We start from the raw sequence: 14,317 nt of genomic DNA, 5'->3' as shown, positions 1-14,317 counted from the left end.
TACTCTGTCTTCTCATTCAACACCAGACTCCTACTCCATCTTCTCATTCAACACCAGACTCCGATTCCATCTTCTCATCCAACACCAGACTCTTCCTCCATCTTCTCATCCAACACCAGACTCCTACTCCATCTTCTCATGCAACACCAGACTCCAATTCCATCTTCTCATCCAACACCAGACTCTGAATCCATCTTCTCATTCAACACCAGACTCCTAACACACCTCTCCATTCCAAATGGCACCCAATTCACCCTTCACAGTGCATTACTATTGACCAGTACCCATAAGGCTTTTGGGATGCAGCCCTCTTTTATTTATTTTGATTTAACTGGAGCCTTCTGATCCTGGCTGATAATGAAAGTTTCTCAGTTTCTTGGTGTGTTTTTTCTTATTTAAACAGTGTCCTTGGGTGACTTTCAGTTGACGTACAGTGCCTTCGAGAGAGAGATATGCCACATAGATATTCTGTACAGAAGGAGGCTAACTCGTACATTTTCAATAAAAATATTTTCTGTACAGATAAGCATTATATTGTTAGATTATAGGAGTAACCTGGGCCTGAAACAGTCTTCCTCACCTCAAGTTCAACTGTCGGAGTTGGAGCATCGGTGCCCACTATCTTCACATCAATATAACACCAAACCTTCACCACACCAAACCTTCACCACACCAAACCTTCACAAAGGATTCTAAACTTTATTAGGGTAATATCAAAACTAAGTCAAGCTGTCGTTTAACAAAAATACAAGCAGGATTATATTGTATTACGGAAAACACAACAGTTGGAACTTAATTTGACCCCCCAAAAATTTCCCCACAGAATGTAACACTTACAAACTGGTTTAAACCAACATTTTTGAACAGGCTAACCTGCAGCAATTACCAAGAAAGGCTAAGGCCTACCATATCCAACAAATGACAGCAATAGGCTAGTGATATTTATTTTCTAACAGGTCTGTTTTTAAACTAATTATGGAGCACACAATTAAAAAGATTGAAATTAAGTTAGCCAACAAAAATCTCTCAAATAAAACACATTTTTAATATTTCAAGGACTGGTTTGGATGAATAAATAAACCTAGAATAATAACAAAACAAATAAGACAAAAGAAAGAAAGAAAAGTTCCAAAATTGCATCCTACCTGAACATTTTCCACTGGTGGCACTTGGTTTTTCAGTTTTGGTCGCAACCAAAACAAATTTGCGGCACCACGGAAGAGAAAGAAATGTGTAGGCCTATCATCTTATAAAGTAATTCGCTTTATTAAAAAGTGTAATGACTACTGAGATGGTATTGAATAAATCAATTGTTTCATCATCTTCTCATGTTGTGATTCAACATATTTTAATGTGCAACCTAATCCCGTGATTATCATGCATAGACAATTATGCTATTGTTATATTTTACTGTTAAAGTAGGGCTCCAGAATTGTCCTTTTTTGTTTGTTTAATAGAGATACATTTGCCTGCATCTTTATGTGCTATAATATCATAGGCTAATTCACCACCTGAGTAAGTGTAAACTCAACACATTAGCTCTGAAGATAACAGCCACTACTAACAGCTGGTTATTAATCTAACAGGACATTTAATGTCCCAAAAAGTTGTAGCCAATGAGAGCTATGCACTCGCAATGGCCAATACCCATTGAGCTCAAGACTGATCGTTGCAATCAACAGTAGTCCAAGGCTCGCCTCTCTATCGCGTTTTCTCTCCCCTCAGCATCAGCCCCGGACAATTTTATTTATCGGTTTTTCATTTATTTCATTGTCCAAAGGCCGGCAATTACCAGCTAACGGAAACCCTGGAGTGTAGTGAGGCAGTGTTATGAGTTTATTTTTAGATTTGGGTTTCAAGGGTGTCCTCTCTGACCTATTTCTCTCTATCTGGACAACTGTGTGTGTGTGTGTGTGTGTGTGTGTGTGTGTGTGTGTGTGTGTGTGTGTGTGTGTGTGTGTGTGTGTGTGTGTGTGTGTGTGTGTGTGTGTGTGTGTGTGTGTGTGTGTGTGTGTGTGTGTGTGTGTGTGTGTGTGTGTGTGTTTGTATTTGGTTTTACTATCCTTGTGGGGACCAGAAGTCCTCACAATAGTACTAAAACAAGGACAATTTTGACAGGTGGGGGACATTTCACTGGTCCCCACAAGGAAAAAGGCTATTTTAGGCTTAGTGGTTAGGTTTAGGATAAGGTTAGGTTAAAGGTTAGTTTAGGGGTTAGGGAAAATAGGATTTTGAATTGGAATCAATTGTTTTCCAGAATGTCCTGACAAAACACCAGAATGTCCTGACAAAACACCAGAATGTCCTGACAAGACACCAGAATGTCCTGAAAAGACATCAGAATGTCCTGAAAAGACACCAGAATGTCCTGACAAGACACCAGAATGTCCTGACAAGACACCAGAATGTCCTGAAAAGACACCAGAATGTCCTGAAAAGACACCAGAATGTTGTGAAAAGACACCAGAATGTTCTGAAAAGACACCAGAATGTCCTGACAAGACACCAGAATGTCCTGACAAGACACCAGAATGTCCTGACAAGGTAAGAAAACCAAAACCTTTTAGAAAAGTCAGGACGTTTTTTTTACTTTACTTTAGGGATTGCAGGTAATTTCGAATATGGGTTACATGGAGAAAATTGGACCACTCTGAAATTAAAATGGATGGCCCTCCCTTCAGTAAAATATATTTCACCTAAACCCTCCCTGAACACTTGAAAACAAGTGACCCTCCCTATACCCCAAATAATAATTTAAATATAAAGTGGATAGTAGAGAACCATTTACCCTCACTTCTTGGACAGACCAGAGCCTTAGATACAGTGGGGCAAAAAAGTATTTAGTCAGCCATCAATTGTGCAAGTTCTCCCACTTAAAAAGATGAGAGAGGCCTGTAATTTTCACCATAGGTACACTTCAACTATGACAGACAAAATGAGAAAAAAAAATCCAGAAAATCACATTGTAGGATTTTTAATAAATTTATTAGCAAATGATGGTGGAAAATAAGTATGCCTACTAGATCGAAGCGTTCATTCTATCGATTTACAACATTATTCTGGTGAACAATGGTTGATTTAGTCTTCTACAGCAACATGTAATGACAGACGAGAAGCTACATGTATCTAATTATAGACAAGTTGACTAACAAAATTCAAAGCAGAAACACATAGAAATCAGGCCGGGTTAGGGGTTAGGGGTTAGGGTCGGGTGCGGCCTCACATTTTCACTTTATCACATCTAGTCTGGCGGTTGCTGACCCGTGCACCACTAGTGGTCGGTAACCTTTACGGTCATCCAGTACGCTCAAACTAGTTGTGGTTAGTAGCCTATGGACCAGCCAGCTGTATTTGGTCCTTCCAGTTGTCCATGACGGCCTAGAGGAGGACGGGCGATCCTCAGTGAAGGACGTTTTGCAGTCATTATTCTACAGTTGCCCATGACGGATAGCTAGAGGAGGTCGATCCTCAGTGAAGGACCATGTGCAGTCAGTATCCTACTGTATGGACCATTCAGTTGTGGTCAGAAGACTTTGGACTGTCTCATGTGGTCTTGTCCATCACCATCTCCACCTCAGTCCTCAGTCCCATTTGAGTTACAGCTTTTCCACAGATGCCCAGCATTCACTGTCACCATCCAACTTCCATTTCCGGTTGCCAGTCACGGATGCTGACCGAGACCGTCTCCCCCTGCGTGCGGTTAGCGGGGGCCAGCGGCGGGGGCTCCCAGTCAGGCTGGTAGAAGTGGATGTTGAAGGTTCGAGCCCAGCTGGCAAAGACCCTCTTCTCCGTGATAAAGCGGTGATGGCTACCCCTGCGGCCTCGCTCATGGCTGATGTACATGGCACACTCCTCTGGACCGAGGGGCTCGTAGTAGTGGTAGGGGACAGATGGGGGCTGGGGCTCTCTGAGAGGGGGACAAGATAACAGAAGAGATTATTTGACAAAGATATCAGAGAGACGGAGACTGAGAGACGGAGACTGAGGGACGGAGACAGGGAGACGGAGAAAGGGAGAGATTGAGAGAGACAGAGATAGAATGAGTTAGATCAGTGTAGAGTTCTCAGAGGGAGAGAAGAGAGAGGGAGAGACGGAGAGAGAGACAGAGAGAGACAGAGAGAGAGACAGAGAGAGAGACAGAGAGAGAATGAGTTAGATCAGGGTAGAGTTCTCAGAGGGAGAGAAGAGAGAGGGAGAGATGGAGAGAGAGACAGAGAGAGAGAGAGATTGAGAGACAGAGAGAGAATGAGTTAGATCAGGGTAGAGTTCTCAGAGGGAGAGAAGAGAGAGGGAGAGACGGAGAGAGAGACAGAGAGAGATTGAGAGAGACAGAGAGAGAGACAGAGAGAGAATGAGTTAGATCAGGGTAGAGTTCTCAGAGGGAGAGAAGAGAGAGGGAGAGACGGAGAGAGAGACAGAGAGAGAGAGAGAGATTGAGAGAGACAGAGAGAGAATGAGTTAGATCAGGGCAGAGTTCTCACCTGCAGTGGTCTGGAGCCACCATGCCGTAGACATTGATCCGGTCACACAGCTCCAGAGCTATGGTCATAGTGAACCAACCAGTACTCAACCACGAGTTAGAGATTCGCCTGGAGGAGGGGGAGGGAGAGAGGGAGGGAGAGAGATGGGAGGGAGGGAGAGATAGGGGGAGAGAGATAATGGGGGAGGAAGGGAGGGAGAGAGAGGGGGGAGGGAGAGAGAGAGATGGGAGGGAGGGAGGGAGGGAGGGAGGGAGGGAGGGGGAGGGAGGGAGGGAGGGAGGGAGGGAGGGAGGGAGGGAGGGAGGGAGGGAGGGAGGGAGGGAGGGAGGGAGGGAGGGAGGGAGGGAGGGAGGGAGGGAGGGAGAGAGATAGGGGGTAGGGAGGGGAGAGGGAGGGAAGCGGGAGGGGAGAGAGGGAGGGAGGGAAGAGGGGGAGAGAAGGGAGGGAGAGAGATAAGGGGAGGAAGGGAGGAGAGAGATAGGGAGGGAGAGGGAGGGAGAGAGAAGGGAGGGAGGGAGAGAGATAGGGGGAGAGGGAGGGAGAGAGATGGGGAGGGAGGGAGGGGGGGGAGGGAGGGAGGGGGAGAGAGGGAGGGAGGGGGGGAGAGAGAGGGGGGGAGGGAGGGAGGGAGAGATGGGGAGGGAGAGAGGGGGGAGGGATGGGGAGATGGGGGGAGGGAGGGAGGGAGGGAGGGAGGGAGGGAGGGAGGGAGGGAGGGAGGGAGGGAGGGAGGGAGGGAGGGAGGGAGGGAGGGAGGGAGGGAGGGAGGGAGAGAGATAGAGATGGGAGGGGAGGGAGAGAGGAGGGAGGGGGAGGGAGAGAGAAGGGGGGGAGTGGGAGGGAGGGGAGAGCAAAGAGAGGGAGGGGAGAGGTGGAAATAGGTGAGAAGATATCTGATCAACTGTTTTAAAACTGATCAGTAACTACTATGTCCATGGGTACAATAAAGATGTATTAAAATGGGCAGATAAATAATAATGATTTCGCAGCTTCATGTCAATAGGAATCTATTCCACATGTCAATAGGAATCTATTCCATATGTCAATAGGAATCTATTCCACATGTCAAAAGGAATCTATTCCACATGTCAATAGGAATCTATTCCACATGTCAATAGGAATCTATTCCATATGTCAATAGGAATCTATTCCACATGTCAAAAGGAATCTATTCCACATGTCAATAGGAATCTATTCCACATGTCAATAGGAATCTATTCCGCATGTCGATAGGACAGTCTAATAATCCAGTTGCTGAACAGAAGCTACCAGGGTTACACAGGGTTGCTTTCCCTTAATTGGATTATATGGAAACACCTTCTAGCACATACAATCCAATGCGTTTACATTGGTGGGACGTAATGAAGCACACCAGGCTTAAAGTACCACCTTTCAAACAACTCCACCCCAGGCTGAAGTACTACCTTTCAAACAACTCCACACCAGGCTGAAGTACTACCTTTCAAACAACTCCACCCCAGGCTGAAGTACTACCTTTCAAACAACTCCACCCCAGGCTGAAGTACTACCTTTCAAACAACTCCACCCCAGGCTGAAGTACTACCTTTCAAACAACTCCACCCCAGGCTGAAGTACTACCTTTCAAACAACTCCACCCCAGGCTGAAGTACTACCTTTCAAACAACTCCACCCCAGGCTTGAAGTACTACCTTTCAAACAACTCCACCCCAGGCTGAAGTACTACCTTTCAAACAGCTCCACCCCAGGCTGAAGTACTACCTTTCAAACAACTCCACCCCAGGCTGAAGTACTACCTTTCAAACAACTCCACCCCAGGCTGAAGTACTACCTTTCAAACAACTCCACCCCAGGCTGAAGTACTACCTTTCAAACAACTCCACCCCAGGCTTGAAGTACTACCTTTCAAACAACTCCACCCCAGGCTGAAGTACTACCTTTCAAACAACTCCACCCCAGGCTGAAGTACTACCTTTCAAACAACTCCACCCCAGGCGGAAGTACTACCTTTCAAACAACTCCACCCCAGGCTTGAAGTACTACCTTTCAAACAACTCCACCCCAGGCTTGAAGTACTACCTTTCAAACAACTCCACCCCAGGCTGAAGTACTACCTTTCAAACAACTCCACCCCAGGCTGAAGTACTACCTTTCAAACAACTCCACCCCAGGCTGAAGTACTACCTTTCAAACAACTCCACCCCAGGCTGAAGTACTACCTTTCAAACAACTCCACCCCAGGCTGAAGTACTACCTTTCAAACAACTCCACCCCAGGCTTGAAGTACTACCTTTCAAACAACTCCACCCCAGGCTTGAAGTACTACCTTTCAAACAACTCCACCCCAGGCTTGAAGTACTACCTTTCAAACAACTCCACCCTAGGCTGAAGTACTACCTTTCAAACAACTCCACCCCAGGCTTGAAGTACTACCTTTCAAACAACTCCACCCCAGGCTGAAGTACTACCTTTCAAACAACTCCACCCCAGGCGGAAGTACTACCTTTCAAACAACTCCACCCCAGGCTTGAAGTACTACCTTTCAAACAACTCCACCCTAGGCTGAAGAATTATCAGTTTCTGTCTTGCAACCTAATGACCATGAGCCTTATGACAGTCTAGTTTAACGGGGTATTTCAGAAATAACTATGCACTATGGCGATGTTTTAGAATTTTCACGCCGGGAGAGTTCAACCAATGACGTCATTGGATGATTGAACCTGCTTGTCCGATGAAAATATTTGTGGGGTCATGTTTTGTAGCAATTATTATGGTCTCTTAAATGAAAGAAGTCTGGAACCACCAAGACTCTTCCTAGAGCTGGCCGCCCGGTTAAACTGAGCAATCGAGGGAGAAGGGCCGTGGTCAGGGAGGTGACCAAGAAACCTATGATCCCTCTGACAGAGCTCAAGAGTTCCTCTGTGGAGATGGGAGAACCTTCCAGAAGGACAACCATCTCTGCAGCACTCCACCAATCAGGCCTTTATGATAGTGGCCAGATGGAAGCCACTCCTCAATAAAATGCACATGACAGCCTACTTGGAGTTTGCCAAAATACACCTAAAGACTCTCAAGATTCTCTGGTCTGATGAAACAAAGATTGAACTCTTTGGCCAGAATGCCAAGCGTCACGTCTGCAGGAAACCCTGCTCAGGACCTCAGACTGGGGTGAAGGTTCAACTTCCAACAGGACAACGACCCTAAGCACACAGCCAAGACAACGCAGGAGTGGCTTCGGGACAAGTCTCTGAATGTCATTGAGTGGCCCAGCCAGAGCCCGGACTTGAACCCGATCTAACATCTCTGGAGAGACCTGAAAATAACTGTGCAGCAACACTCTTTAATCCAACCTGACAGAGTTTGAGAGGATCTGCAGAGAAGAATGGGAGAAACTCCCCAAATACAGGTGTGCCAAGCTTGTAGCCTCATACCCAAGAAGACTGGAGGCTGTAATCACTGCCAAAGGTGCTTCAACAAAGTACTGAGTAAAGGGTCTGCATACTTTCCAGGTGAATCCAGGTGAAAGCTTTGATCCCTTATTGATGTCACTTGTTAAATCCACTTCAATCAGTGTAGATGAAGGAGAGGAGACCAGTTAAAGAAGGGTTTCTAAGCCTTGAGACAATTGAGAGATGGATTGTGTATGTGTGCCATCTAGAGTGTGAGACTAAAGGTTTAATTAACTGCCATTGAACGGAGTATGGTAGTAGGTGACAGGCACACCGGTTTGAGTGTGTCAAGAACTGCAACGCTGCTGGGTTTTTCACGCTCAACAGTTTGCCTTGTGTATCAAGGATGGTCCAGCACCCAAAGGACATCCAACCAACTTGATATGTTGTGGAAAGCATTGGAGTCAAGATGGGCCAGCATCCCTGTGGAATGCATTCGACACCTTGTAGAGTCCGTGCCCTGACGAATTGAGGCTGTTCTGAGGGTGAACAGGGGGTGCAACTCATTATTAGAAATATATTTATTTCCCTCGTATAATATAATATTTGAAACGTTGTTATTCTCTTGAAGCTTTTTACTTTTAATGTCAGATTTTTTTCACTTCTTTTGGTACTTGTAAACACATTTCCCTTGACAATAAAATCCCTTTGAATATATTTGAATTGAGAGAGTCAGAGAGAGGCACAGAGAGAGGAGAAAGAGACAGAGAGAGAGAGGCACAGAGAGAGGAGAAAGAGACAGAGAGAGAGAGGCACAGAGAGAGGAGAAAGAGACAGAGAGAGAGAGGCACAGAGAGAGGAGAAAGAGACAGAAAGAGAGAGGCACAGAGAGAGGAGAAAGAGACAGAGAGAGAGAGGCACAGAGAGAGGAGAAAGAGACAGAGAGAGAGAGGCACAAAGAGAGGAGAAAGAGACAGAGAGAGAGAGGCACAGAGAGAGGAGAAAGAGACAGAGAGAGAGAGGCACAGAGAGAGGAGAAAGAGACAGAGAGAGAGAGGCACAGAGAGAGGAGAAAGAGACAGAGAGAGAGAGGCACAGAGAGATGAGAAAGAGACAGAGAGAGAGAGGCACAGAGAGAGGAGAAAGAGACAGAAAGAGAGAGGCACAGAGAGAGGAGAAAGAGACAGAGAGAGAGAGGCACAGAGAGAGGAGAAAGAGACAGAGAGAGAGAGGCACAGAGAGACAGAGAGAGGAGAAAGAGACAGAGAGAGAGGCACAGAGAGAGGAGAAAGAGACAGAGAGAGAGAGGCACAGAGAGAGGAGAAAGAGACAGAGAGAGAGAGGCACAGAGAGAGGAGAAAGAGACAGAGAGAGAGAGGCACAGAGAGAGGAGAAAGAGACAGAAAGAGAGAGGCACAGAGAGAGGAGAAAGAGACAGAGAGAGAGAGGCACAGAGAGAGGAGAAAGAGACAGAGAGAGAGAGGCACAGAGAGAGGAGAAAGAGACAGAGAGAGAGAGGCACAGAGAGAGGAGAAAGAGACAGAGAGAGAGAGGCACAGAGAGAGGAGAAAGAGACAGAGAGAGAGAGGCACAGAGAGAGGAGAAAGAGACAGAGAGAGAGAGGCACAGAGAGATGAGAAAGAGACAGAGAGAGAGAGGCACAGAGAGAGGAGAAAGAGACAGAAAGAGAGAGGCACAGAGAGAGGAGAAAGAGACAGAGAGAGAGAGGCACAGAGAGAGGAGAAAGAGACAGAGAGAGAGAGAGGCACAGAGAGACAGAGAGAGGAGAAAGAGACAGAGAGAGAGGCACAGAGAGAGGAGAAAGAGACAGAGAGAGAGAGGCACAGAGAGAGGAGAAAGAGACAGAGAGAGAGAGGCACAGAGAGAGGAGAAAGAGACAGAGAGAGAGAGGCACAGAGAGAGGAGAAAGAGACAGAGAGAGAGAGGCACAGAGAGAGGAGAAAGAGACAGAGAGAGAGAGGCACAGAGAGAGGAGAAAGAGACAGAGAGAGAGAGGCACAGAGAGAGGAGAAAGAGACAGAGAGAGAGAGGCACAGAGAGAGGAGAAAGAGACAGAGAGAGAGAGGCACAGAGAGAGGAGAAAGAGACAGAGAGAGAGAGGCACAGAGAGAGGAGAAAGAGACAGAGAGAGAGAGGCACAGAGAGAGGAGAAAGAGACAGAGAGAGAGAGGCACAGAGAGAGGAGAAAGAGACAGAGAGAGAGAGGCACAGAGAGAGGAGAAAGAGACAGAGAGAGAGACAGCCTGGTGTGCCTGGTTTCATTTTGTATCAATGGGAAGGGATTCAAGGAGTAAGTGGTAGATTGAGACTAAGAGCAATGATTGTAGACATACTGTTTGAGGCAGAGGAAGTGCTCTACTAAATCCGTCAACAAGGCCATTGAATTGGCCTGTAAAAAAAAATATGCCAAAATATTGCAGACATCGATCACTATATTTGATGGTATTTAACTTCTGTAAAGATCAAATTAGAGCTGGGCAAAAGGTGTGAACTTGCTGTGGACCACTAGGACTGGCCCGTCCCTGTTGTCCAATATAGTAGCTACATATATATACAGTGCCTTGCGAAAGTATTCGGCACCCTTGAACTTTGCGACCTTTTGCCACATTTCAGGCTTCAAACATAAAGATATAAAACTGTATTTTTTTGTGAAGAATCAACAACAAGTGGGACACAATCATGAAGTGGAATGACATTTATTGGATATTTCAAACTTTTTTAACAAATCAAAAACTGAAAAATTGGGCGTGCAAAATTATTCATGATTTCTTATTCCAAACGGACGGCGGTTCGTGTGCAAAATATATGATTAATGTGAGAACAGTCCTAGAATGTATCCACGATAAGTATCCTTTCTTATCCTCTCTTATCTCTCCTCCCCAACCCTCTTCATTTGTTGTGTTTAAGCCACCATACTTTGTCAGTCCACTAGGGACATTTCTTCTCATGTATTAAGTATGTATGTTATCCTGTTTTCTCATTTTAGTTAGCTAGTAAATAAATAATTAATTAAATAATTAAACCAATCGGTGCAGTACTCATGGGTAATCATGAGTAAGGCTGGGGTTTTTGCAGATGCATGAGGTTACGACTGTTCGGAAGGATGATGTGATAAGAGGCAATGATAAATAAGATTGTTTATAGATGTAATAGATACCTTATAGAGTGTAATTCAGGAGATGTAATAGATACCTTATAGATTGTAATTCAGGAGATGTAATAGATACCTTATAGATTGTAATTCAGGAGATGTAATAGATACCTTATAGATTGTAATTCAGGAGATGTAATAGATACCTTATAGAGTTTAATTCAGGAGATGTAATAGATATCTTATAGAGTTTAAAACTTCTTTGGGATAGGGGCAGTATTTGGATGACTGACGTGCCCAAAGTAAACTGCCTGTTACCAGAAGCTAGGATATGCATATAATTGGTAGATTTAGATCATTTTTGAAACTTTAGAGTGTTTTCTATGTCTGTGAGTATAACAGAACTGATATGTCAGGCGAAACGCTGAGGACAAACCATCCCAAAAATGTTACCGCTATTTTCAATGGATAGAACTTTCAATTTAAGGCCAAGTCCTCCCATATTGCAGTTCCTAGGACTTCCACTAGATGTCAACAGTCTTTAGAAAGAGTTTCAGGCTGGTTTTTGGAAAAATGACCCAGTAATTGTAGTTTTATTAGGTGGCTCCCATTTTGGCTGTAGTGTTTCCAAGCGCTTGGAGGAAAGCGCGCTTTTTCTTATTTATCTCCGGTAATAAACATACTATTCTCCATCTTAAATTGTATCATTTATTTGCATATTAGGATACCTGAGGTTTGTTTGACTTGTTTGGAGAAGTTTATTGGTAACGTTTGGGATTAATTTTGTATGCATTTTGAAGGAGGGAACCTGGATGGATTGTTGACTGAAGCGCGCCAGCTAAACTGAGTTTTTATGGATATAAAGAAGGACATTATCGAACAAAAGGACCATTTGTGATGTAACTGGGACCTTTTGGAGTGCTAACAGAAGAAGATCATCAAAAGTAAGGCATTATTTATATTGCTATTTCTGACTTTCGTGTTGCACCTGCCAGGTTGAAATATGTTTGTCATGCATTTGTGTATGCGGGCGCTGTCCTCAGATAATCGCATGGTTTGCTTTCACCGTAAAGCCTTTTTGAAATCTGACACGGTGGCTGGATTAACAAGAAGTTAAGCTTTTTTTTAATGTGTAACACTTGTATGTTTAATGAATTCTTATTATGAGTATTTCTGTTTTTGGATTTCGCGCACTGCTATTTCACTGGATGTTGTCAAATAAATCCCGTGGGGATTGGAGCAGGAAGGGGTCTCTAGGAAGTGAATTCGGGAGATGGTAACTCTTTAATCAAACTCTTCTGTGGTGCCCCAAATTCCTAATGAGTTAATTGTTACATCATAGTTAATGGATTAAATAAATAACAGTCACCAGATTAATGAAAGTAAAGTCACAACACCAGCCTGCTCATGTCTTTGATCTGCAATAAAGTAGGTTAGCTAGCCTGCTCACGTCTTTGATCTACAATAAAGTAGTCTAGCTAGCCTGCTCACATGTCTTTAATCTACAATAAAGTAGTCTAGCTAGCCTGCTCACATGTCTTTGATCTACAATAAAGTAGTCTAGCTAGCCTGCTCACATGTTTTTGAGCTGCAAATATATTAGTGTTGAATTGGTAGGATCAGGAGTGTTAGTGCCCATCTACAGTAAACTAGTGTAGATTAATTTAGCTCAACTCACTTTTCCAACTACAGTACTCTAGCATGTAGGTTTAACTGACCTGTCCTTGCCCGTCTCCCTCTTGAAGAGTTCGTCAAACTGCAGCATCTTCTGCCTGGAGATGATGTAGACCTTTAGTTTGGGCAGCACCTGGTTCATCAACCTCAGGTTGTTGTAGACCAGACCCTTCCCATCCCGTCGCATGTAATTACTGGGCCCCCAGAAGATAAACACTGTGTCCTGGAGGGTGGAGAATGTAATGTTACTACTGATAAACACTGTGTCCTGGAGGGAGGAGAATGTAATGTTACTACTGATAAACACTGTGTCCTGGAGGGAGGAGAATGTAATGTTACTACTGATAAACACTGTGTCCTAGAGGGAGGAGAATGTAATGTTACTACTGATCAACACTGTGTCCTGGAGGGAGGAGAATGTAATGTTACTACAGATAAACACTGTGTCCTAGAGGGAGGAGAATGTAATGTTACTACTGATAAACACTGTGTCCTAGAGGGAGGAGAATGTAATGTTACTACAGATAAACACTGTGTCCTGGAGGGAGGAGAATGTAATGTTACTACTGATAAACACTGTGTCCTAGAGGGAGGAGAATGTAATGTTACTACTGATAAACACTGTGTCCTAGAGGGTGGAGAATGTAATGTTACTACTGATAAACACTGTGTCCTGAAGGGAGGAGAATGTAATGTTACTACTGATAACCACTTTGTCCTAGAGGGAGGAGAATGTAATGTTACTACTGATAAACACTGTGTCCTGGAGGGAGGAGAATGTAATGTTACTACTGATAAACACTGTGTCCTGGAGGGAGGAGAATGTAATGTTACTACTGATAAACACTGTGTCCTGGAGGGAGGAGAATGTAATGTTACTACTGATAAACACTGTGTCCTGGAGGGAGGAGAATGTAATGTTACTACTGATAAACACTGTGTCCTGGAGGGAGGAGAATGTAATGTTACTACTGATAAACACTGTGTCCTGGAGGGAGGAGAATGTAATGTTACTACTGATAAACACTGTGTCCTGGAGGGTGGAGAATGTAATGTTACTACTGATAAACACTGTGTCCTGGAGGGAGGAGAATGTAATGTTACTACTGATAAACACTGTGTCCTGGAGGGAGGAGAATGTAATGTTACTACTGATAAACACTGTGTCCTAGAGGGAGGAGAATGTAATGTTACTACTGATAAACACTGTGTCCTGGAGGGAGGAGAATGTAATGTTACGACTGATAAACACTGTCCTAGAGGGAGGAGAATGTAATGTTACTACTGATAAACACTGTGTCCTGGAGGGAGGAGAATGTAATGTTACTACTGATAAACACTGTCCTAGAGGGAGGAGAATGTAATGTTACTACTGATAAACACTGTGTCCTGGAGGGAGGAGAATGTAATGTTACTACTGATAAACACTGTGTCCTAGAGGGAGGAGAATGTAATGTTACTACTGATAAACACTGTGTCCTGGAGGGAGGAGAATGTAATGTTACTACTGATAAACACTGTGTCCTGGAGGGAGGAGAATGTAATGTTACTACTGATAAACACTGTGTCCTAGAGGGAGGAGAATGTAATGTTACTACTGATAAACACTGTGTCCTGGATTGGGTTAAACCTTGATACGTTGATAAGATTGAAACACTTCAAAAGTGCAGAAGGGATAACAC

General features: G+C 44.4%; 1 protein-coding gene across 1 annotated transcript; it reads right to left on the bottom strand.

The window, feature by feature from the left end:
- Positions 1-2,979: 2,979 nt before the first annotated feature.
- Positions 2,980-12,856, bottom strand: LOC121838789 (alpha-N-acetylgalactosaminide alpha-2,6-sialyltransferase 5-like). The gene is made up of 3 exons (XM_042308266.1): positions 12,680-12,856; positions 4,482-4,589; positions 2,980-3,907 (listed from the first exon to the last, which is right to left on the bottom strand). The coding sequence occupies exons 1-3, from the start codon at positions 12,820-12,822 to the stop codon at positions 3,631-3,633; spliced, it is 528 nt and encodes a 175-aa protein (XP_042164200.1). The 5' UTR covers positions 12,823-12,856; the 3' UTR covers positions 2,980-3,630.
- Positions 12,857-14,317: the final 1,461 nt, after the last annotated feature.

The sequence above is a fragment of the Oncorhynchus tshawytscha genome, linkage group LG28 (assembly GCF_018296145.1).
Source record: "Oncorhynchus tshawytscha isolate Ot180627B linkage group LG28, Otsh_v2.0, whole genome shotgun sequence".
NCBI classification, from domain to species: Eukaryota; Metazoa; Chordata; class Actinopteri; order Salmoniformes; family Salmonidae; genus Oncorhynchus; species Oncorhynchus tshawytscha.
This window is presented reverse-complemented; position numbering and strand designations above follow the sequence as displayed.